The sequence below is a fragment of the Cydia fagiglandana genome, chromosome 22 (genome assembly GCF_963556715.1).
Source record: "Cydia fagiglandana chromosome 22, ilCydFagi1.1, whole genome shotgun sequence".
NCBI classification, from domain to species: Eukaryota; Metazoa; Arthropoda; class Insecta; order Lepidoptera; family Tortricidae; genus Cydia; species Cydia fagiglandana.
The window spans coordinates 920,776-946,784 of record NC_085953.1 but is presented as its reverse complement, the minus strand read 5'-3'; the positions used below and the strand labels follow the sequence as shown (position 1 = coordinate 946,784).

Below are 26,009 nucleotides of genomic sequence, written 5' to 3'. Positions count from 1 at the left end.
ATTATGGTACGTGGGGTCGGACACGGAGCGCAGCTACCTGGTGCTGGACCCGGCGCGCGCGCTCACGGCCGCCGTGCTGGCGCGCACGCTCGCGCTGCACCGCCTCCCCGCCTGCGCGCCGCCGCCGCGCCGGCCCAGCAGCCCGCCGCCGCCCGCCGGCGTGTCGGCTAGTGAGGAGCTGGCCAAGTGGAGGAGCGGAGATTATGGTACCTTGTCCATACTGTTATATTATTATTTTTTTATTTTTTTATTGAGAAACAAACAGTCTTAAAATAAACATATGAGCAACTTAGCTAGTAGCTACAAATTAATTTTGGTATAGACCTATAGTTCCCTAATTTACAAATATATAAAATTAGTGTAAACTTATAGTACCCAATTACATAAAAATGGAATAGATGTAAAAGATAAACGACTCAAATTACAAATATCCGGTTGCTTGCAACATTTCACACTTATTCTACTTCAACAAAGAATATACAGTTTTCTTAAACATACCTAATGAACTGCCAAACAAGTCTGCGTCCATACATTTTTCATTGTACTGCCTACATGCGCGCCCAATATATGAATGCTGTGCGTGTTTCGTTCTGCTGTTAGGAATGCTAAATAATGCCTTACTGCGACAACTACGTTCATTCCTACGGGGAACACGGAAGCCAATTTTATGTAATAAGTCGGGGGCATCTACGACATTATTAACAATTTTGAATAAAAATACCAAATCTGTACATGACCGCCTGAGTGAAAGTGGCTGGATATTGTGATGTGTAGCCGAGGAAGCGTAATTTACATAGCTCCGACCTACTCGAAATTCCAGTCCTTTAATAAACTTTTTTTGGAGTCTTTCAATTCGAGTCTTATGGACATTATAGAAAGGATTCCAAACTACAGAGGCAAATTCCAATCTACTACGAACGTAATTATTATAAAGAAGTTTATAAGTGAGAGGTCTTCGAAAAGGTTTTGCTACGCGAAGAACGAAACCCAGTTGTTTGTATGCTTTGTTTAAAATATGATCTATATGTGGGTTAAACGTTAGTTTTGCATCCATTAACACCCCTAGGTCACGTATAATATGCTGTCGTGTTAGAGAACTGCCGCACAGCCGGTAACTGAATACAATGGGATCCCTTTTCCGAGTGAAGATAATAACTGAACATTTGTCACTATTTAAAAACAGATTATTTTGCACACAATATGTTTCAAAGCTAGTTAAATCATCCTGCAATAGAGCACAGTCAGCGTCTGTTTTAATGACTCGAAATATTTTAGTATCATCGGCGTATAAAAGGGCTTTAGAATTTGTCAGACACTCCGTGATATCGTTTATATATAAAATAAATAATAAAGGGCCCAAATGGGACCCATGAGGGACACCTGAAGTGGTTATTTTGAAAGCCGATGAAAAACCGCCGAGTACAACACTTTGGGACCTATTTTCTATATAAGATTTCACCCATCGAAAAAGATCACCATGGATGCCAAGGTTCCAAAGTTTCACCAGAAGCGTATTGTAAGAAATTTTGTCGAACGCTTTAGCGAAGTCTGTGTAAACCGCGTCGACTTGATACTTATTATCCATTGCATCTCGTATGACTTCACTACTCTCCACACTTCGACCCTTATAGAACCCGTGCTGACTCGGATTGATATGACGCCGTACAGCGTTTGATAATTGGTCAGTGACAATTTTTTCCAATATTTTACCGAATTGGCACAACTTAGAAATAGGCCTATACTTTTCGACGTCCTGAGTTATAGAGCCCTTAGGTATAGGTGTGATCCACGCCGTTTTCCAGATTTGCGGTACCTTTCCCTCCTTGATAGACTGCAGATATAATTTGGTGACGGGAACCACCAAAGTACCAGCACATTTACTAATTAACAAAGGTAAGTATACGATCAGGTCCTGCGCCTTTATTTATATCAACAGATTTCAGATATTTGAGAACCATTTCATTTGTCAACATAATTGTACTAAAATTGAAAACTGGCTTGGGCGGTGGTTCCAGGCAGTCAATGTCCAGTGGTGGTAAGGTGGAATTTTCAAAGACTGATTGGAAGTGATCACTGAACATATTACAAATAGTTTCACCGTCTGATGCAGAAACACCCCTGTAATTCATTGTTTGTGGTATACCTTTATTGGACATTGACGACTTAATAAATTTCCAAAAATGCTTTACATGTGATTTTATTTTATCCTCGGAACTTTCTATATAATTTTTATAACACTCATTTTCTATTTTTTCAGCTCGTTTTCTTAAAATTTTATAACTTTCATAGTCTAACGGGTTACCATAACATTTCCATAATTTATGATATTTTCTTTTTTCTTTCAAAATCTTTCTTAAAGATCTACTATGCCATACAGGATAATTTGTACATGAGTTTCTAGAATAACAGCAAGGTACGTGTTTATCAATTAAGGTATGTAACAAATTATTAAACTTGGTTACGCATCCTTCGATATTTAAATTATTGAAAAATATGTCCCAATCTATATTTGATAAGTCACTGTTAATATCATCATAATTTGCTGAATAGAATTTATATATAAGCGTTTTAGCTGGTTTAATTGGCGCAGTATAATTAAGTTTTAAATTAAAAAATAATGCCGCATGGTGTAAATCCTCTGGAGTCAACGGAATATCACACCTAGTGACTGTACAAAGCTCGTTACTAAATATGAGGTCAAGGATACGATTATTGACATTAACAATATTGTTAAATTGATTTAAATTACTGAGCGACATAAAATCATGCATAAATTGAACTAAAACATTAGTAGAATTATTTAAGGATAGTGCTCCGGAGCATCCACCTAACCATTCAGCGTGGGAGATATTAAAGTCCCCTGTAATAAGGAATACATCATCAGGGTGATCGAGAATAAGTCGAGAAGTAATGTCAAAAAATGATTCGATAGCATCTTTGTGGTTAGGTCCGTGCGGAATGTATACGCATGCTATATTTAAGTATCTACGCTGAGATATATTCATTCTATTTAGCTCCGTAAACAATAATTTGTAACCCATTTTGTGGCAAACGTTGTTCTCTTTTTAAGTAATTCTTCACCTCGCTTTCTTCCAAACTTCCATACTAAATTGTAAAAAAGTATTTTTATGAATTATTTACGCAATGTTATGTCAGTGAGGAAACACTCCTCCTTTCGGGTAAACTCGGCTTTGTTCGACTCAGCATTGCTCCGAGAAATTATTAGAGTTGGTACCACTTACCGTCCTTTTGCGTGCACGACCGCAAATAAAGTAATTACTTGAATTTTGACAACCCTAAATAGCCGATAGGAATAGATAGTGCCATACATTACAAAGAGGCAGCATGATTTGTCCCTGAATCGCTATCAAACTTCGATTTCGTAGGAAATGTCCTTTCTGTACGGTAGCATAATCAGCCAAGAAAGTAGTCTACCACTTTTCGACTCTTATCATCTGATTGATACAGTCGAAAATGGTAAACCATATCAAAAATGGTAGACCACCTTTTTGCTGACTGTACCATTATTTATTGTGTGCAGGTTGGCCTTGGGCGGAGGGCAGCACGCTGGAGGCGGAGCTATGCGCGGAGCGCGCGCGGCGCGCGGCGGCGCGGCTCGAGGCGCGGCGCGGCGAGCTGGCCGCCGACCTGCTCGTCGCCGAGACGCTCACCGACCGCGGTGAGCACGCTGCCTTACTGTAGTATTCCATCTGCCCAATATGGGTTATTTGCGTCTGCAAAGACCGTCTGGTCTATAACGCAAAATGACTAGTGTAATATTTTGCCTATATCGCTCTTAGTCTACATCGCGAACGGTCCAGAACGCAAAATGCCTACATCATTTTCGTCATTTTATCTTTACGGTAGCGATGTCGACGAAAAGCGGGGCTCCTATTCTGAGCGGCTTGGCCTTCGACTATTTGAAGATAACTAACGAATCTAACCTACTTATAAAAAAGTGGTCATTTTGCGTTCTAGACCGTTCGCTATGTAGACTAAAAGCGATATAGGCAAACTATTACAAAGTCATTTTCTCAATATCAATATCAATTTTCTGCTTCTAAAAGTGACTTACTACTCAAACTAGCGTAAACACAGAGTTATAAACTAAGCAAATATTTCGTTTTTTTTAAATTGTATTTCGCTTGATGTAAGGGTGGCATTCCATCTGTCCAATGTCATTGCGTTTCACTCTCTTATTAAGCAAAATGTGAGACGCAATACACACTGGCCAAAGATATTGGACAGGTAAAATACCACCCTAAGCGATATTATATCACAATGAATGTGTGTTGTTGCAGCGCTGTGCCGCCAGGTGGTGCTGCTGGCGCTGCGCCCGGCGGCGGGCTCGTTATGACCTGTGTAGCGATTCACACTGTACCTTATATTTATTACGCTGTAACATATACATTATCTATATCATTACTCGTAAATTAAATATTCATATGTGATATCTACCACGTCGTTTTATTTTATTTTTAATTAATTACATCATGGTCCAGTTAGCGGTAAGTTTATTATGATTCAAAGGATTGCTTACACTGCGTGGTAACCATCAGACTCGATAATAATTCGTTCACTTCGGTGGTTCGCCGGAAAAAGGCAGATAACAAGACGACAAATCAATGGAGCCACGAGATCCTGCCCAACAATTAAACAGTTTTCAAGCACAAATCTAAATTGTAAAATTTCCACAAGAGAAAATTACGGAAAGTTCTAATTTTTTGTATGGAGATTGAAACATTCCGTTTCCAAAATATAAATTTCTAACTTTTAGGAAACTTCTCGCAACTTGCATATGTGTACTGCCAAGAGTGCGAAGTACACCGAGCCCCATTACGGCCACTTTATAATTGAATTTCACTCGCTGCACATTTGTTTGAGCCGCCCTCGCTACGAATAAGATTTCAAATTAGAATAAAAAATCTTTGTTTGCTCTTTGTTACAAAAAAGACATAATCCAACCGAGAACCGAGCCCAAAACCCAAGTTAACCCACAATGCAATTCTTGATATAAAATGACTGTAATCTAATCTTCGGATTACCCAGAAAGCAGACCTAGGTGATCCCTCGAACGCGAAATCATTAGTGATACGAGAATGATAACATCGATAGTGATAAGTTGATAAGTGCAATATAATTCAGTTGTCGAAGCCGCGCGGTTGTTTGTGAGTTGTGTCAACATGTGGCGGATTTTAGCGCTTTTGGTCGTTGGATGTTGTTGTTGTAAGTATTTATACTTTACTGTATTTATTATAATAATTGGATTGAAAACTTAAAAAGTAGTATTAATTGTGGCTTTTATCAACTAATTCTCATACCTACCACTACACAAGGGAGTGTTATTGTTAAGCATATCAAGCAAGTCATATTTGGGAACTTATTTTATATCGTTTTCTTAATAAATATTCTTTGGCGTGATTGCCATACTCAAGTATATAACAATTAGATCAAATGGAAAATATTTACCAACCATATTAGACAAATGTTTTTTTTGGGCAACTAATGACAGTAATGACCTATACCGTATCTGCATATATTCGTAATCTATCTAAATAACCGATTTTATTTATTTATAATTTTGCCGAAGTTTTACACCTTACGGAAACAAGTCATTATTGGCTATACCTACTTGCCTGTTTTGATATCGAATATACCTACTGATATCCTGGTACTGATACGTCACACTGATAATCGGACATTGTTTAATTGTGATTCAGAGCACACGCCACCGATAACTCTAATAAATGACAATGAACAATGAAAGGCAACTTACGAAAACTATACGAAATGTAGCACGCACTTGCTAACTGCAATAGCTGATGTCAAGAATGACGATAAACGCATGACGAACTGAGCCCACATACGCGACGTATGCAATGCGTTATTAAATCTGAACACTGAAACATTCGCAACGTAATGTATGACGAGATTGACTAGTAGATATATATCAAGGCATAGGGGTTTAGTTTAGATTTTCGTAACGCATTGCAGCCGTAAAGGTGGGCCAAAATGGTTACTGAGTAGGACCCACGGAACACCATAGACGGTGTAGGCCGGGGTTCAGGCAGACCGAAAAGGAGATGGCGGGACGACTTCGACGCATTCTACTCCAAATGGTGGGAAAATGCCGATGACTGGGTCGAGTGGAGAAAACGAGAGGAGGCCTTTTCCCAGCAGAGGGACACCAAAGTAGGCTAATAAAAAAAATGCATACGTTTCGTACGTGGGCTTAAAGGTTTATCATCCTTAATTTCTTAACGTGGGCTTAATTTCCCTGCCTTATGTTATGTTGAATTAAAGTGGCATGTAGGGTTCTGGTTCTAGTAAATAGGCCTTATGCTTTCACCATTGCAATTAGCTACTAATGACAATCCATCTAATAAGTAGGGGTTATTTCAATAATTCTCTACTTCTGATTGGCTTACGTCTTATTAAAAGGGAAATAAATGTATAAACTGTTTGTTTGTGTTGATGTTTGTCAGCGTCAGCAGTAGAGCACAAGCTGTCGATAGCCAAGCTGCCGGAGAATGTGACCGACGCGGGGTCGCGCATCATCGGCGGCACGCCGGCTCCCATCAGCCGGTACCCCTACACCGTGCAGGTCAGTTTACGTATATACTCTAGCTGTGTGTTCATTTCACGAACACTACAAAAGATTTATATGCTACCATTTTCTTTTGTATTAGGTACCGACTCGATCCACGACTTAATTAATTTGCCTTGTTAGAAAAAAAAATGTTTTGCGTGTGTTGTCCTTAAACAGTTTCATTATTTATTACCTACCTATTGTTTTATATTATTTTTGTATCCTTGTTAGACGATCCTCGCATATATTGCAATCCATTAAATTTCACAAATCCATTAGATATTTAGCTGTCACGAGTTCGGCGATTGTTGGTTACTGACCTTTTCCTGATGGTCGCACCCCCAAATCCGCGCCAATGAGGTAGCCTTTCCTTCTGCTAACTGAAAAAAGTGACAAAAATATTATACATAGGTATAGGGCTTCTGTGCGAAACCTTCTCTTAATAATGTGGTATGCAGGTGCTGAACAACAACCAGCTGTCGTGCGGCGGCTCTCTCATCACGCGGCGCCACGTGCTCTCCGCCGCGCACTGTTTCGTCGACAGGTATGTTCACAATCTGGTGCTTGCATGTAAGTGGTTTGCACATGCCGAGGCACTCAAGTTACCTATATATATACCCGGTGTAGCGAAACTATGTTCGCTCATGGGGGTCAAATTGACTTATTTCGTCGACATCCTGTACTTATATGCTGTGAAATCGACGGTAGGAATAAGCGTACGCGGCCAGTGCTGACCCGTGCTCAAAAACATCCGTGTGAGTACCTAACTATCATGTATAAGTCTGTCCGTGTTGCTAAGATCAAGTACGCCAGTAAGGGCTTTTACAAATAACCTGCACAAGTGCACACTGCTTGTTTTTAACCGACCTCCAAATCTCAAAAGGAGGAGGTTATCAATTCGATTGTATGTTTTTTTTTAAATAATTAGTAATCTGTTAGTAACAGATACCTATTTTAAAACCTATAGGTACTGAGGAAGGCCCCGTAATTCTCATGGTCGGTTTTATAGGTGATCGAATTGACATTGTATAAAAAATTTATTTCAGCCGGAATGTGTTGCTGAGTACCAGTCTCTTCACGTGCCGGGTCGGCTCCGCTACACTCAACAGCGGTACGTGTTTAAATAAATTCTTAAATTTTAAAATACATTTCATACTTAAATGCTTAATAGAACTTAACTATATTCGGACCAAGCTAACTCTGCACAGACTTCAATGACAAAGTGTGTCGGTACTGTAGATAAATGTAATTTTTTAATGAAAATATGTGTCATTCTCAATCAGAAAGTACCACTTTGTCGCTTAGCATGAAGACGAAATTTGCTTGTATCTTTATACAAATAACCTGTCAGAGCGTCCGAGGCAAGTGACAATGCAATGCAATGTGTTACCTTTTGATTGAGAACGTCTCATATGACGTTTATTGTTACATTTTTACACATCAAAGTCAAAGCTGGTGCAGACTAAGCTTAGAATTAGGGTCAGTTGCACCAAACCGTCAGTCACTGTTAAAGCGTTTGCTAAATTTTATCGTATGGCTCGTTTCATAGTTGACTGTTGCGTGATGTTAATCGGTCCGCTAAATATGGTTGGTGCAAATGGCTTAGATATAGATTCTATCCGCATTAGCTCACATAGACGGGTTTGTGTCGAAACGTCGGTAAATACAGGTAATTGAATAAAATTCGTGTTAGACCCGTCTATAACTGTGAGTTAATGTGTTCAAAACGCGAAAGTTTTAAATATTAGATTCTATCTGTGCTTTGTCCAGGCGGCTCCGTGCACCGAGTGTCGACGATCATCAACCACGAGCGGTACAACCTGGGCGCGGCGCGCGACAACGACATCTCTGTGCTGCTGCTGGCAACTACCGTTACGCTGGGCGCCGACGTGGCGGTCGCCAGCATACCCGCCATGGGCAGCATGGTGGCTGACAACGCTGTGGTCTGGGTCGTTGGGTGGGGTCGAACCACGGTAAGTTAAGGAGGTCGTTCACATTTTCATATTCGATCGACCGGTCCGGCCTAGTGGGTAGTGACCCTGCCTGCGAAGCCGATGGTCCTGGGTTCGAATCCCAGTAAGGGCATTTATTTGTATGATGATTCAGATATTTGTTCCTGAGTCATGGGTGTTTTCTATGTATTTAAGTATTTGTATATTATATATATCGTTGTTTGAGTACCCACAACACAAGCCTTCTTGAGCTTATTGTGGGACTTAGTCAATTTGTGTAAGAATGTCCTATAATATTTATTTATTTATTTTATATTGTCAGATCCGCGCGATACCGGATGTCGGCTGATCCTTGGAGATTGCTTGAATTGCCCTATGGCATCAAGTCCATGGTTTAAGGTTACCTTTTTAAAAGACATTTTTTTTATTTTTACTTCATTGTCCAACATCCGATATCGGTTCAGACAAGTCAACATGCACTTACTGTTACTAAAAGTCGCATTTTGAAAATCCCTTATTATATAACGTAGCCGTAGAGCGTCGAACCAGATCTCACCAAAGACGATTAAAAAATATCAAAAAGGTGACATGTAAATAATGTGCTGCGACCATCACACGATAAAAGGGAATCTTCTGTTATCTGTTATCTATTAAGTTTGTTTTTTTTTGTATTTCTTACTAGTGACAGGCGTGTCTCATTCCGCGATTTCGTCGCTTTGCTACAGGTAGCTAAAAGTACATCCGTTCGACCCCAATTTTGGGGATTGCCATAAGCCGCGCGTGGCGCTGTCGCCACCTAGAGGCCATATCTGTGCTGATCGTGACTGACGCGTTTTGTTAGAGAGTGAGTCTTCTGTACCTAGTACTATTATTTATTCTGTGCTAGTGATAGGTACTTTGTGATTATTTTGTTGCGTACAGTTGTTTAATGAATTTCACAGCGCATTAGTTCTAACTGTAATACTATGTAAACTTTTCAATAAATAAAATAAAAATTACGCTTGCAGGCGGATTCGGGCGCTGCCTCGACGACCCTGAACGAGGTGTGGGTGTACACGATCAACACGGCGGTGTGTGCGCAGCGCTACCGGAACCTGGAGCTGGTCAACAACGCGCCCTACCCCGTCACCTACAACATGATGTGCACCGGCATACTCGACGTTGGAGGTAATACAGTCAAAGAATTTAATTTACGACCCATTTCGTACTTTGTCACAGTGACAATCAATATGAAAGCCGCGCGAGACCTCATACGGTTGTCACTGTGACAAAGTACAAAATGGGTAGTAAATTAAATTCTTTGACTGTACATGGTATAATAATATACTCCGCCTGGTACTCTCTTCCCGTCTTTTCGTGGTCACGTGACTGACACAAGCCTAAGTCATCATGCGACAGCGCTATAGGGAAGAGAAGACCATGTTTTATTAGACTATGGAGGTAATACATCAATCATCATCTTTGTAGGATTGTCCCCGCATATTTGCAACGGCTCACTTGTAACTTTTAACCTTTCATATGTGTGGTGGCATAGAGAAAGAATTACATAGAGTGCTCACTCCATACATCAGTTTTAGTACCAAAACGATTTTTATTTTCGCAGTCGACATCTAGCATCCAGTAGCGGAATTATTAGTACTGCTACTTGATACTAGAATTCTCTAGTGTCGCGACTCACGAAAATTGTATTGATCAATAATTTACAACGAATATCTTAGCAGAAGGAGTTGAAAATAGAGTTCAGGTTAATCCGGTTATAATATTCTTACTATATTTCTCTATGGTGGAGGTCAAAATTCATGGGTGGTTTGTTTCAAACCTCGATTGTGCTGCAAGGGCAAACCATTTTTCCTAAAAAAATATACGAAAAAATCTGTCAGGATCGTTATCATACACAGACAAGAGGTTAATCCGGAAATAAACATAGCATAACTAATTAAAATATTACCTATCTATAGAAAAATTCGCCGTAAACAACTTTGGAGATATTATTGTCTCATACCTAGATAAATATCTTGATAAAAATACTTACAATTAGGTATCTATTAATTATTCTTGGTAATATTCTTATCAATTATCAGATAAAGCGTTTTAGTTAGGATAGGGCCGAATTCCACTATCTGTTTGTGTGACTCTATTATTTTTATTATTGATTATGGTTAGAGGAGATAAGATGACTTCCTTAAAGGAAGTAATATAAAATGTAGGTGGTACAATATGTCCTTTTTTAGGTCGCGACGCGTGCCAAGGCGACAGCGGCGGGCCGGTGATATACTCCGGGATCGTGGTGGGGGTGACGTCGTGGGGGGAGGGCTGCGCGCACCCCTACTACCCCGGCGTCAATGCCCGGGTCTCGGCATACACCAACTGGATCAACAGCACGGTGAGTCGAACTGGCCGTACAGTCAGCCAAGAAAGTGGTCTACCACTTTTCGACTCTATCATCTGATTTATAGAGTTGAAAAGTGGTAGACCACTTTCTTAGCTGACCACATACACACAACATGCCAGTCGCTAACGCTCCGTAGCGAACGAAACGCAACTGTCACTGTCACACTAATACGGAAGAGCGATAGAGAGACATAAAGCGATTTGATGGCAATGCGCAAGCAATTGTCATCTTGGCTAGGCCGCCTGTTTTGTTCTCTAGGCGCAACAGCGATTTGACCGCTTGGTGATGTGCCTGGGAACATCTCATTTTTACTGAGCTTAAAGTCGTGGCCGAGCCGCAAGCTATGTGTGTGTTTTTACATTTTGGTGGAATTATTTTTTTCGTTACATTTGGATTAAAATATGACTGGTGTAGCCATTGGCTAATAATTAGTTAACTCATTGAGGTATCCTCAATGAGGTCTCTACCTCATTGAGAATACCTCAAGGGAGGGATTAACGTATTCTTAGATTAAAATTGGTTACCCAACGGCTGTTATGACTGCTGCTTTTGAGTCATGTTCTTTCATTTATATCTATCTATTGCTTCGTAGTTATAATACCTTGTTCCTGTTCGCAGGTGACTCGATACAACGGGGTGCCATCTCTCGGACAGACCAGTGCCGTGCTGGTTCTACTGCCGTTCCTCGTGTCGACGGTGTTCAGCAATAAGTTATAATTAATATTGCTCCTAGACTGATTCAATTGTAGGTAATTGCGGCTTAGGAATAACATGACATGTATTTTGTAAGGAACCTTTTGTAAATATATTGTTTTGTTTTAAAGCAGTCTTTCTTTTAACATTTTTAAAAATATACACTTAAAAATATACACTATCATCACGTGCCGTTGTCAACCAAAGTGTTGGTTTTGTATACTTACTACCATGAATACTAAGTACCTTTTTGACAACCAAGACCTTGTTTAAAAATATCACATATTTTAGCTTCCACCTATAAGGTATTTTTATTAGGAAAATGCCAATACATAAAAATTAAAATAAATAAAACAAGTGTTTGTGCCATATCTTTATTTTTCAGTAAAACAAAACATGTTTTATTGCGTACATCACAACGGCAATCACAATAAAACACCGCGAGAGCGACGCACGACACGACACGACACGTGAACGACATGACTAATCGTGTCGGATCGTGTCGCCGCCCGTCTACGTTAGTACAAATATAAGATCCAATAACTTAGCTTTTAGATTCCAAAATACAGATCAACGCTAGTTTAAATAGAATAAATTATATAAAAAATACACTAGGAATGTATCTGTGCAATAAATACCATAATATTGCTATAAATCTTTTCTATGTATATAGATATAGATTCACTTGGATCGATAGAGATCTAGAAGGCTAGTAACAGATTTATATAAAATTCGATAGTAATAAAGAAACATTGGGAATGTTAAAGACAATAACAAAAATAACGATTTTTTGGTTAGATTTTCTAAGGAAGATCGAAAAGAGGTAATAAGTCGAAAGAAGTAGAAACAGTCACTGATAAAATATATCATAGCCTTTCGACTAAAAATACGATATTAAAAATACATTTTACAATAAAAGAGTTAAGTACACAGGGGTAAGGAAGTGTATTTGGCATGTATGTTTGCTTGTCTGTATGTCGCGGCACTAGAGATGGCACTGGTTTTGAAAATGCTCATTGGCGTGTTTTGGCTGTAGAGTACGAAACTAACAAATAAACTTATTAAGAAGATAGATTCATGTCACTAAATCAAATATCGAAAAAATTAACTAGTGTAGTTTCGGTACACATAAATAAGGTATAGAAATAAAATAAGTACAAAGTTTAAAATACTATTATACATAAACTAAAAAAATGGTGCTTAATGAAAAACTACGATGGCAAAAACATCATAGCTAAGCTAGTAAGATCTTTAAGTAATCTTTTAGATTTTTTTAAATACACTTTAATTTAATTATTCCTACAGCCATAACAGACAGTGAGTACCTAGAAACAGTGTTCTTATTCGATATTAACCCTACGTTAGATCCAATTCCGTAATTAAACTATTTGTCATTTACTGAACAACTCTCGTCGAAAACTTTCACTTAAACTAACTCAAAGCCGCTAATATTGCAACTAGCACTGAATTAGGTAGGTACTAAAATAGTCGCTAATAACATCTAAAAAACTCAACATTTGTTGATTATGAAAAAACATGCGTAGCGCGTCGCGGTCAACTCGTTCTGAGTATGGACGCTATAGAAGTCCGAACATGTCACTTTTACAGTAAGTGCCAGTTGCACCATCCACACGTGACAGACTGATCAACGTCGCTCGGCGCGCCGCGGTGGTTTACTATGAAACTTTCCATACAATAAAAAGCAAAGACTTTAACGATGACAAACAGTTTGGTGCAACCGACCCTAAGAACAGTGACTAACAGTTAATTTATGATTACAAACATTTTACGATTACATGTTGATGTGTCATAAATAAGCGGCCTCACGTGAATAATTACCCTTGATAACGCGTATTTTTCTGACGAATTCACGTTTTTTTTTTATAATAAACTGATCGGCGATTGGCACTAGTCACCTGATGGAAAGTGAAGACAGAGCCTAAGATAGAGCTCACCGGTTCAGGAATAGCCTGTTCACTCTAGCTTTAAGGAGACCTCGGTCTCACGTGACACGAGACATTAATATACTAACTGTGACACTTCACTGACAATCTGTGGACTTGTATGGCGTTGCAATAAGATATTATTCTAAATATCAGTTAACACATTAAAACATTAACTCATACATTTTTTTCAATAATTTTTATGTTTAGTGTTAAAAGCAATATCAGCGGCTACCAAACAGGGTGTACATAGATTACAAACGTAATAATGACACACCCGTACACTATCCATACAATAATATAATTAACAAAAATACAATTTAGCCACACGATACAGATCTTTACAAGATTCGAATAAACTTAGATACTCTCTAACTAATGTAAATAGGTAACAGATTTTGAGCTATTACTTATTGCACATCCGAAATTAGGGGAGCTTCGGTACAGTCGGCTACGGAAGTATATTTATATAATGCTGACTGTACTAACAATGGAAGGGTTAACAGTGATAACAACAAGAATTTAACCCTTTAAATACTCACGTTGCCCATAGTTGTAAAATATCACGATTTAACAATAGTTAAAGGCTTTCAATTTCAATACTAAGATACGTTTTCTAATCAACGTACTTTAAAAATAAGTATTTAAAAGGTTAAGAAAACAGTAAAAACATTAGTACCCATATGCACTAAATTGTTATTCACTTTCCTGACATTAATATTTCGACTGGCAATAGCATCGTATATTATTTTATGTAGAATTATAATATCTAATAAATATAAATGTAAGGAGAAACAGATAAGATATAGCACACGGTAGAAATAGAAATCCTAGAGTAAGTTGGACCGCGGTAATATCATACATAATAATCAACACTAACAACTACCCTACGTGAACAGAAGTGCCGAGACGGCGGAAACAGGACGAAGCTCCCCGACAACAATTATATATTCTAATCTTTGAACACTAAACCGATTGGGGATAGAAAAGTTTATGTTTAACCATGCATATAGCGTTTATTTTCGGAAGAGTTTTAAGGATGACTCATTACGTTCCTATCTCAATATCTAAATCGTTAACATTGATAGTGTATAATGATTACATACAAAAATAAACCACGGACAAGATAAAGGTGGTCGATAACAAAGACTTAATTTAATTACTTCGCGTTAATTATCTTATTAAAGACAAAAACAATAGTATATGTATTTCACAAAAATGTCATGACATAATTGAACTATTATTACTAACGTATTCGAGTAAGACCGGCACAGAGAACAAGTATTCTGCGCCATGAATTGATGTTGTATTATATTCATAGAAGCGGAGCGTGAGTCTCGCGACCTAAACGCGTAAGTGCCATGAATTTTAAGGCGCTTACGACGTTTATTCTTTATTCGCGTGATACAGGTTGTGATTGCGACAATTTCATTGTTTGGTATAGCTTCTCTATAGTAATAATATCTCCATGCATGACATAGACTTTTCTATCCCTGTACCGGACACTAGAACGATGAAATTTGTTCTAATTGAACACGAACGTCAGAACAAGGGTCTACCATCCCTCCCTCATTAGTGGACGTTTCGCCGAAGAGGATACCCAAATTGGTTTTTTATACAAATATGGACCTTCTAAACGTGTTATTTTTAAAGTATCTTTTTTTAATTACGTACATAATAGGTAGAATTATAACTTTATATTGGCATTGGTAACATTACTGATACTGACGCCGTATTTGCTTTATCTCTGATAAATAACACTTTTGTTGATTTCCGATAGGTCCAAAGTATATATTACCCTTCGATTCCCAGAATATAAAATTGTCTGTCATAAAACGACTTAATACATAATTTATAACTTAGAAACGAACTTCAATTATCATTGCTGAAGTGATATAGCGTCGATAGGAAGACTGAATAAATAAATACAATGTTCTGTTCCAAGTCCCATAAATGTATAAAACCCCATGAAACACAGAGTGTAATAAGACGTACTAACTATGCATATATCGAATATCATTGATCGAAGATATGTCTAACTGTCTACGTCTACCCGTTTAGCTTAAAATAGTAACTCCGCATAAGAATGATTCCAATTTAGTGTTTCCCATTAGCAAAGTTCCCGAAGATATCGTAATATGTTTAGCAGGCTAATTGTCAAAAGATGTGTCGGTAGTCTGGGGGCCTACTGTGAACCACGGTCGACGCGATGCCTCCCTGTCATACTTACGTACGAATTTAGAAGTGCGACAGAGAGGCAACACGTGGATCGTGGTTCGCGGTAGGCCCTCTGTTTAGGTACAACGGACTTACGTTAACAGTTTTTCACAATCCACTGCAATGATTTAATTCCAATAAATATTTAGCTATTTTTCAAAATTCAGAATATTTGGTAAAATCTTTAAATATTTGTGGTGGAAATGACACGTGCACCTTGCGATAAAGTAGTAAAATTAACCTTATTGCGAGGTGCTAAGGTTCATTTTCCAGTTTATAAGTATCTTCTATCTGTAAATATCATATTGAAACTTGTGCAATGGGAGTTTACGTAATAATAAATCTCTCTTACACCTTCCGTGTACAATTCATATATATCTACACACTACTTCACTACCTTTAGTAGTATATTACAACACCAATTGTCAGCCGATCAGAAATCTTAAAAATTTCCAATTGGCAATCACCCTACATCATAAGATCTGTAGAGTTTCTACGTTAAAATTTGACTAACATTTTCTTATTTTTAGAGTTCATATGTCATTGTCAACTTTAAAATTGTCAATATATACGTATTTCGGAATCATGTTTGAATCGAATTTGATCCTTAATTTATATACCATAAGGTCTATACTTGATTGTGCGAGCAGTAGATAGGATGAATATTTGATTTGACACATTATAAAGTAATTCTAACGAGTTACCTTAATTTATAGTAAATATTGCTTTCCACGATTGAGCATAATCAAGATTTCATTTTAGAGCTGAATTATTTGACAGAATATTAATCGCATTGACGGTACCAAAAAACCCAACTTTACCTAAACAGTAATTCGGTAACATACTTATAAAAAAATAATTCTTTACAAACATTAACTTTAAATCTTCGCTTAAGACATTTCAACGTACCGATTCTTTTATTTCAATATTTTGTCTAATAGTTCAAAATCTAGTCCATTTTGTGAAGAGTAAATGATTTCTCTTACTTGAGGATGGGTAACCGTTGCACGGTAGGAGTGACAGAGCGACTCTCATTTGCAATATGACGTTAAGTCGCAATACGCCGGCGTGGGGACTCTGGCCCAATCTTAACAACCTAACAATTAAAATTTGGAAAAATAAATTGTTACACATAATTGTGACTTAATTGAGAACTGCAGAATAAATCTAGGATACTTTACTTAGGTTTGGAAATAATTATTTGATACTCGTAGCATTTGAGGATATACTTGCGCGTCGATTGTAAGTTAATTTACAGTCAATTCAATCATTTTTAAATCCGAAAGTAACGTTTTTAAAATTAATTGATTGTGATATTACAAAGCTCAAAATATCCTTTTATGTAGAGAGCTATAACAGATGATAGGTTATCAGTATCACTGTCACAAATACGCAAACGACGTCAAGTCATATCACAGACAACAAAGAATTTGTCCTTTTCAAGTCTCTAAGGTATGCTCTTATCCTCACACGTTTAAAAATTATTCCCAAATGCTTTTAAAATAAGATTGTAAGTTAGTTAAGCTAAATTATCCTCAATTACTTAGAAAATAAAGTAGAATATTGCCTGGTGGTGCCAAGTTAGTTAAGACTGCTGGCCACGGTCCCCACGCGGAACTGTCGGTGCCGGTCGCTATTCTCACGGCGGGAGGTTCATCTGCAGGGTCTGGAGGTACGCGGACGTGGAGTTGAGCAGCCCTATGCGCTGCTTCTGCTTCCGTTGCTCTGTCATCTGTGGAAACGTCACGTTATTATTATTATTTAATAAATATTACAGGACAATTTTACACAGATCAATCTAGTCCCACGGTAAGCTCAATAAGGCTTATGTTGTGGGTACTAGGCGACGATATATATATGTCGGAGCGTGACTCCAGAAGGACGTATTGCAGCATTACAGTTCATAATTTTAGACGCCTGTATAAAATCGATTAACAATGTTGGGCTACGTATTACTTAGTTGTAACGAAATTCCTAACGCAGAGAGTAATGCCGCCTATCGACGTATTGTTGAACTAAGATGACGGGTAAAAGGCTTTGGAACGTTAAGTGGTTTAACTTGGGTGAAGTTGGGTACGAGGTGGCATTTTTGTCGCTATGTTCGTAGACTGGTCAAGCAGGTGAGCCAACACACAAGTAAATGCTCTTACCAGGCTTTGAACCCGGGACCTCCTGCTTCGTAGGCACGGTAACTAGGCTAGGAGGCCGTCGAACATTACGAACGTTATCAGGTAACATTACTTGATGGTTGCTTGTACTACAGGATTTGCCATTTTGGGGCCTAACTCGAAATTAAAATACTTTCTTCTTCCTTGTATTATCTCGGCTTTTTGCCACGGCTCATGGGAGCCTGAGGTCCGCTTGGCAACGAATTCCAAGAATTGGCGTATGCATTCGTTTTCTGTTTCCAAATTAATATTTAGCTCGTATGGGAAGTCTGTGTCTGTGGTCGGTGCAACCGGCCCTCATAGAGTAGCTTGCGTCCAAAAGGCTCAGTTGTCGGTACCTGGTCGCGCAGCTCCGTGAGTAGTTCCGTGAGCGCGCGCACGGCGGCCTGCGCTCGCTCGAGCTGCGCCTGCAGGTTGCGCAGCTCCAGCTCGCCGCCCTCGCCCTCGCCGCCGCCCATCAGCGACAGCGCGCGCAGTCGAGGGAACCACTCCAGGTTGTTCGACTGCAAAAATAAATGTCAGCATGGAACCGTCAAATACGATTCCGTAGGGCTACAAATATTGATCATTATTACTGAAAAACAAACTAGGCTTCAGCTAAATTGAATAAAAAACCAAAGTAGCCTCTCGATTGAAGACCTTTCTTCTAGGATATTGAAACACATATTATCGTAATATGTGTGTACAGTACGGGGGGCGACACGAGTCCTGCTGTGGCTGTACTGTACCTTGATCATGGAGTGCACGTAGCTCTCGGGGCCGGTGTACTCGGTGGGGTCCTTGACCCGCACGAGCACCATGAAGTAAAGGTAGTGCCACATGTTGTGTTCGCTTTTTATGTGTTCCTCGAACGAGACCGTTTTGTTGTCGAATGCTGATCTGTTCAGTCCTGCAACAGTATTCAAGGTTTTTTTGCAAACAACACTTGTTGTAATGTTCAATTTCTGTGATTACTAAACTCTAATTTTCGTATTAAATTGTTTAATAAAGTTACTTCAATAAGATAAAACGGTTTAACCTTATGGAATAATCCTTTTGTTACTCGAACCTGTAACTCAAAACTAGTTAGATACTGCTTCCTTAATCACCTTAGCCAATTTTAGATGAAGTCAAGGTCGGAAAAGTCTGCTTTCTGTTTAATTTTGTCTGCGATTCGCATCATCATTTACAACGGCAAGATTTGGGAATTAGCATTATACTTGGAAATAGAGGATGTTTGGAAGTACAGTCAGCAGTAGAAGTAGCTAAGCGAACCCGGTGTTCATATACGCACGCTCTTGTTATATTAGAAGCTTGTTTTAATTCAGTTCATTAACTATGTAAACTTAATTTAATTGTAAACTGACCGCAAATAAAACAATGGTTCTTGAGTATGAGCTCCTTCTGCTGTTTCTCGCTACGCAGGTCGGCGAAGGTGTCGATGATGACGCCGAAGATGAGGTTGAGGACGATGATGATCACCACGAAGAAGAACAGCAGGTCGTACACCACCCGCGCCACGAACAGGGGCTCCTGGGGACACGGAAGTTTCAAGGTCAGCGCGAAAACCTAGAAAATGACCACCACGAAACAGAGGCTCCTGTGGACACAGATGTTTCAGTGTTAGTACCGAAAACTTAAAAAATTACTACGATGAAACAGGACCTGCTGTGGACACGGAAATTTCGAAGTTAACATACTCGAACACCTAGAAAATGAGCATTATGAATTAAGTCAGCGGTCGGCAACCTTTTAGCAGCCAACGGCCAAATAGTAGTTAACGGAGGTGACGCGGGCCGTACTTTGTTAATATTTATGACTTTATGAGACATTGTCGTTTGTCACTATTACATACAAAATAGCCAAGGCGTCCCGCGGGCCGCAGGTTGCCGACCGCTGAATTAAGTGAATCGATTGAAGGTCAGATGTCAGATTGAAACGCTGTCTTTCTTCGTGGTCTTTGCCTCTTTGGCCTATTTTGGAATAAAGTGTAATATTAGTAGATATTACACTAGTATATAGTCACGATGTCATTAAGTTACTCAATACTCAGTGTAATTTGTGTTTGTGTGCTTACCCAGCTAGCGGGCGCTCGGAGCACATCGCCGATGCCACCGCCGTTGCGCAGCCCCTACAATCCAACAATTTAATATACAAATATTTATAAGTACTTATTATCTTCTAAAAACAATTGTCAAAATAAGAATTATGTTAATGAAATAACCCTACAGGGTCAATTACGGTTTTCACGATATGACTATCTCATTCGATTAGGGGTGACAAACGAAAAAAGATAAAAAAATACTCGTATTGTAAACGCGTAAGTGCGAGAATCAGCATTATTTACATTACTGAAACAAAACCTAATTCAATTGATCGATCAAATACCGCTATGTAACGAAATCCGCTTGCTTGTTCTCACACCGGTGTCTAGATGCGCCTTGGTTCGATTCTCGCATGCGACTTCTCTTCAAGCTTTGGCGACGTCACATGGCGGCCCTGCCCACGACGTACCTGGTTGAGCGTGCTCACTATGCACATGATGAGCGAGTCGCAGGAGCGCTCGCGTATGTCGCCGCCGACGGACACGAACCGTCCGCGGGAGCACTGCGGGGTGCCGTCGTGTAGGTACTTGTTGGCGGCGTCGTCGGAGCACTTATCCATGTCGTAGCGCGGGTCGTCGTCGTCTGAAACACATGAGGATAGTAGCTTTTTTAGAATAGACGACAGAGAAAATACTACATGAAAATCCTGTGTGCAGCATATTATTAGCATAATATTCTACACTATAATTCTTAGTTAAAATATTACGTTTTCAGTGCTCACAAGTCCCACCACTTATTGATATACCATAACTGTGTGAACACGTAAATAAATAATATAATTAGTACTTCTCATTCTTCATCTAATCTAATCAAGTCAATCGCAGATAAAATCACTAGCTTTCGGCATTTCGAAGAGCCGCAAATGTGGTTTCCTGTGGTCTAAGAATTATTCAAACAGGAGCGCTCGTTAGCAACGGTTGGCCGAGCACTGGTCTCACAAACAAGACATCCTCCAGACTGAGCATAGTAGCGCTACCCCCTCTGCCACAAATATATGGTAGTATTTACTCCATTTTCGAGTCAAAGTGTCTTTGTGTGACGTCCGTGTCTTTGAACGGACCAATCACGGCACGGGACTCGCTCGCCTCGTCCCCCGCACCCCAGTATTTTTGGCAGCATCGGTTTCATGAAATAATTGCTCTAAACTCCGTCAAGAAGATTCCTAGTCTAGGACTGGTCTTTACCGTCGAGCCGGTTGACGTTGAGCAGGAAGTGGTCGCGGAAGAACATGTAGCCGACGATGGAGAACATGTACACCAGCACCAGCGCCAGGACGGCCGTCAGGAGGATGGAGCGCCCGTTGCGTGTCACTGATCGCATCACGTCCAGTAGGGTCACGTACCGTCCAGCCGGTCGACGTTGAGCAGGAAGTGGTCGCGGAAGAACATGTAGCCGACGATGGAGAACATGTAGACCAGCACCAGCGCCAGGACGGCCGTCAGGAGGATGGAGCGCCCGTTGCGTGTCACTGATCGCATCACGTCCAGTAGGGTCACGTACCGTCCAGCCGGTCGACGTTGAGCAGGAAGTGGTCGCGGAAGAACATGTAGCCGACGATGGAGAACATGTAGACCAGCACCAGCGCCAGGACGGCCGTCAGGAGGATGGAGCGCCCGTTGCGTGTCACTGATCGCATCACGTCCAGTAGGGTCACGTACCGTCCAGCCGGTCGACGTTCAGCAGGAAGTGGTCGCGGAAGAACATGTAGCCGACGATGGAGAACATGTAGACCAGCACCAGCGCCAGGACGGCCGTCAGGAGGATGGAGCGCCCGTTGCGTGTCACTGATCGCATCACGTTCAGTAGGGTCTCTTCGCGGTACACAATGTCTAGAAGCTGAAACAAACAACTTGAATAGGATTTTTGACTTAAGTCAAATCAGCTGTTTTTTTTCAAATTGTCAAAACGGTCAGCCAGACAGCCAGAGACAGACATGTGACGTCACGGTCAAGTAACCGACTATTTGCAGTTCTTTCTGTAATATTAAACACTAATTGTCAAAAAGTAAGTGATGTTTATCTTTTCCAATATGTTTCTTCAAAACATTGGCAGACAAAAATTTTGTTTTAAGAAGTTTGATCCACGAAGAAGAAGAATATTTTTCTAGTGCTTTATTTTAGTGCATACTTGTGAAAATTATTTATTTTAGTTACAGTCAACATCCCTATCTTTTTGCTGAGAATGTAACATTTGGAACTTTGATTCCAGGTATAGAGAATTTAAAACTAAAACCAATTTTTTTTTGTTACCGGCTTCTATATAAGTAAAAAAAAAATGGTCTTCTGTAAGTCCCTCTTCTTGGTTGGTAGGATACTTAGATTCTTCATAAATATTTGGTGGCCTATGAGGGGAATTGATGACTCACCAGCACCGAGAAGAAGAATGGGTGCCAGCAGATGCCCATGAAGCAGAAGCCGAGGTACGCGCCGTGGTAGAGGAGCTCCGGGTCCCGGAGGACCCGGCGGGGGGCCTTGGACAGAGTGCCCTGGTTGCCCATGATGGAGACGAGGTGGACGCCCTTCACCACTATCTGCAAGCAAAGGGTAGGTTCAGAGTTTCATCATGGCTCTATTTATATATGAATAATTATGCAGAAGTAAAGATATCAATTAAAGAAAAACACCGCTTCAGAGAAGATTTAAACCTTTTCCGAAAACCGACCTTTCGGAACATTGGCTCGATCGCCCTGACCATCTGGCCTACCAAAGCTTACAAAACCCGTGGGAATTTTTCTATTTCTTCCCTTTGTTCACACGCCTTATGTGCATAACTGGGTTTGACGGGGACAAAAATGCACCAGTGCTAGAGATTAACTAAATATTTTATCGACATCGACTTATAAAGCAATTTTAATTTGCCCTGACACTATACGTGAAACCAAAATTGCCCCCGTCAGACCGGGGTATACTTATGTGCCTTTTGTTTATGGTTTATGCGCATCCTTAAGTTATGTATACCGGCAGCCTGAACTCACCGTGAGAATGCCCACTGCCCAGGGTCCACAAGCTCGGCTCCGGCCTGGCGCTGAATACGAGGCACTATTCTGCTCGCCAGTATATCGTACTCCACATAGCCATGTCATTCGTCCAGTAGGTCGTAAATTGGACGGCCATGTCACTGTCACTACTCACCGTGAGCATGCCCAGGGTCCACAGGGTCGGCTCGGGCCCGGCGCTGAATATGAGCCGCACGATGCCGCTGGCGAGCAGCGCGCGCACGCCCGACGAGCGCGGCAGCCACGTCACCAGCGCCGCTGCGCTGGCGGACACGCACCACACCACCAGCGATAGGTGCTGGCCCAGCTCTGTAGATATAATAAGAATTTGGAGTTTATTTCCACCAGGTTGCCACTACTGGTAATAGCTGGGATTTTTGAAGTGAAAATTTCTTTAATTTATTTATTTAATGTATTTACTTGTTTAATGTATGTAAGTTAAAATAATTTTACCTAAAATAATAATGATATTCTGTAAATGTTTTAATGTATAAAATAATAATGTGTGCTGTAATATATATATAATGTGTTGACATGTAAAATACCTCTATTTTATCAATAAAAGTTTGATTGATTGATTAACGGCGATGTGCACTTTTTGTGATGAAGAAAAAATGTTAAACTCGAGACAGGTCACGTGACCGTATGATTCATAAGACGGACACGTGACCTGATCGAAAAACCGTTACAATGTCATTGAGTTTTCACTTCTGCCGGCACTCCCGGAGTGCAACCCGTTGTTTTTTCCTCACTTTTTACCACTATACACAAAAGAATCCCATCTGTTACCAGTGGTAACAATTTTAACTTGGTGATAGCAAGCTGAAGTAATCCTAATTTAGAGGGTATGAAGGCTGAATTAAACGCAGGTACACGAGGTACAAGGTATACACGTATCACAGATCACATGATCATACGAGTATTCATTGGGGTTAGAAATTTCAAGCTTACAAATGTATCATCGATGTTATATTATAAATAATATTAAAATAATATGTGTAATATTAAAATGTGTCACTAACGAGATTGATCCTTTGTTATAGTTCGTTTTTTTTAGCATTAGAGAGAACTCCGCAGAAGCAAGCGTGCAGTTTTTATCAGGCTTGTTAATTGTTAATAATTATTGAATTATCTAATGTAGCATGGTCAATACATATAATTTACTTCAAATTGTTACCGCTAAAAGTGCCAGATTTAGAACCACAAGCGAACTTCTGCGAAGTTCTTTCTAATGCTAAAAAAAACGGACTATAGTCTTAAATATTTTTTACACTACATATGGTCCTATTTTTCCGCACTAGTGCGTAAAATAGCACTTTTCGTGCGATGTCAAAAGTTTAAAGGGCCATATGTACTGTAAAACGTTGTACGATACACGTGCGAATAGATAATTCGCAACTCGTGTCGATTTAAAACACTCCCTTCGGTCGTGTTTTAATTTATCGCCACTCGTTTCGAATTTTCTCTTTTACGCACTTGTATCGTAAATAACTTTTAATTATACAGGATCAATACGTATATTCCAATTTTTTTACCGTTTTCATAAAGAGAACATGCAGTACAGAAAAAAAATAGAAAAAGTAGTATTGACTAGTAAGCTCGTTAAAGGTGAAGCAAAATTTAAGAAGGTGAAAGTTGTAGTTTTGAAATCATGCAAGGTGACTGAAACTCACTCTGAACCATCTGATACGCTAGAAAGTTAGCGTGCACTTCTAAATATAGTCAGGAAAGATAGTTTGTACATAAGATTATAAAAAGATAGAGTCAGACCAAGAAAAGTCTGCAGCGGATTTGATAGCCCATGAAGTGCGTCATTTATACGTCATAATTTCATAGAAGTTTAAAATAACACGTGCACTGCGTGGGCTATCAAATCCGCTGCAAACTTTTCATGGACTGACTCTTATATAAGATAATATAATATTTCTAACCCTTAGCCATAATCCGTATTAGATATTTTATTTATTGCATAGTCATTAATATATAAGATGTTACAGTTAGTGCCATTTGAATCAAACCACTAACCCAGGGTTAACCGTTTAAACCTGGAGTTACCAAGGTTACCAGTTCAATTTGACACCGGGTTAACGGTTTAACGGGTTAACCCCGGGTTAGTAGCATGGTGCAAGTGGCGCTTAGTAGTTTAAGCACGAGGTTGTTTTACGCGATAACCGCAGTAAGTCCGTTTAGTACAGTAGCCATCAGATATATCGGAGCGGCCAAGGTGTTCACAATATCTTAACAAGCACTCTAACGCCCTGATTATAGAGGCGTATTCAGATATTTGTGACCACCTTGGCCGCTCCGATATATCTGATGGCGACTGTACATATTCACAGAGTAGGACTAAGGGTAGAAAACTCGAAAGCACAGAGATATACAGTTTAATACTATGCCCCTTATTCATAAACGCGCTACAAACCTCAATTAGCTACTAATCGTTGGTCTTTGTCTGTCATTTTGACTTATGTATTTGTAAGAAAGGGATAAAATATAATTTAACTAAATCGGGCCCGTAAAGTTTTATGAATAAGGGGGTATGTTATTACTGAAGAAAGGTCCTGCTTTTATTCTAAGTTAGCAATATTGATTGTATAACATATGATTCGGTCAAATTGTGTTTTTTGAAAAACTAATTATAGCCAGCATTCTATGAATGTAATATGATACTTTTGGGTATGGTGCTTTACGCAGGCTAGCGTCCCGTCCCCTCCCCCTGACGCAACCCCCCCCCCCCCTTTTAGCATAAATATGTCCCGGTTGGGAGTATTTTTTGTTTTTTGGGGAAAGTATACAATATAGGTAAAACGTGTCAATGAAAGAAATGTTCCCTATTAAATTCTAAACATAAAAGGTTATATTCATTTTTTTGATACGACGCACCATATTCATGTTATGGCTAGATGAACTTCGACAAAATTTAACCGTTGAAAAACTTGCAGAAGATCAATATAACATAGTACGTGATAGTACTAA

The 26,009-nt window shown here is 39.6% G+C and overlaps 2 protein-coding genes and 1 long non-coding RNA gene across 3 annotated transcripts in view; 2 read left to right on the top strand and 1 right to left on the bottom strand.

Moving 5' to 3' along the window:
• The first annotated feature begins 12 nt into the window (after positions 1-12).
• LOC134675601 (uncharacterized) lies at positions 13-4,457 on the top strand. The gene is made up of 3 exons (XR_010099775.1): positions 13-206; positions 3,542-3,679; positions 4,302-4,457. It is a non-coding gene; the product is annotated as an uncharacterized LOC134675601 (long non-coding RNA).
• Positions 4,458-5,049: 592 nt separating this feature from the next.
• On the top strand, positions 5,050-11,756 carry LOC134675647 (trypsin CFT-1-like). Its single transcript, XM_063533976.1, has 8 exons — positions 5,050-5,226; positions 6,486-6,604; positions 7,048-7,133; positions 7,636-7,700; positions 8,360-8,562; positions 9,549-9,708; positions 10,773-10,924; positions 11,552-11,756. Exons 1-8 carry the CDS (start codon positions 5,184-5,186, stop codon positions 11,648-11,650), a joined length of 927 nt encoding a protein of 308 aa, XP_063390046.1. The 5' UTR covers positions 5,050-5,183; the 3' UTR covers positions 11,651-11,756.
• A 230-nt stretch (positions 11,757-11,986) lies between these two features.
• Positions 11,987-26,009, bottom strand: part of LOC134675597 (inositol 1,4,5-trisphosphate receptor) — a 131,984-nt gene continuing 117,961 nt past the window's right edge. Inside the window, exons 52-60 of the mRNA XM_063533920.1 lie at positions 23,170-23,342; positions 22,404-22,568; positions 21,697-21,874; positions 20,448-20,620; positions 20,011-20,064; positions 19,301-19,466; positions 18,683-18,843; positions 18,293-18,457; positions 11,987-17,518 (exon numbers count right to left, since the gene is read on the bottom strand). Of these exons, the coding sequence (XP_063389990.1) occupies positions 17,426-17,518; positions 18,293-18,457; positions 18,683-18,843; positions 19,301-19,466; positions 20,011-20,064; positions 20,448-20,620; positions 21,697-21,874; positions 22,404-22,568; positions 23,170-23,342 (1,328 nt within the window). The 3' untranslated portion in view covers positions 11,987-17,425. The remainder of the gene's footprint in view (positions 17,519-18,292; positions 18,458-18,682; positions 18,844-19,300; positions 19,467-20,010; positions 20,065-20,447; positions 20,621-21,696; positions 21,875-22,403; positions 22,569-23,169; positions 23,343-26,009) is intronic.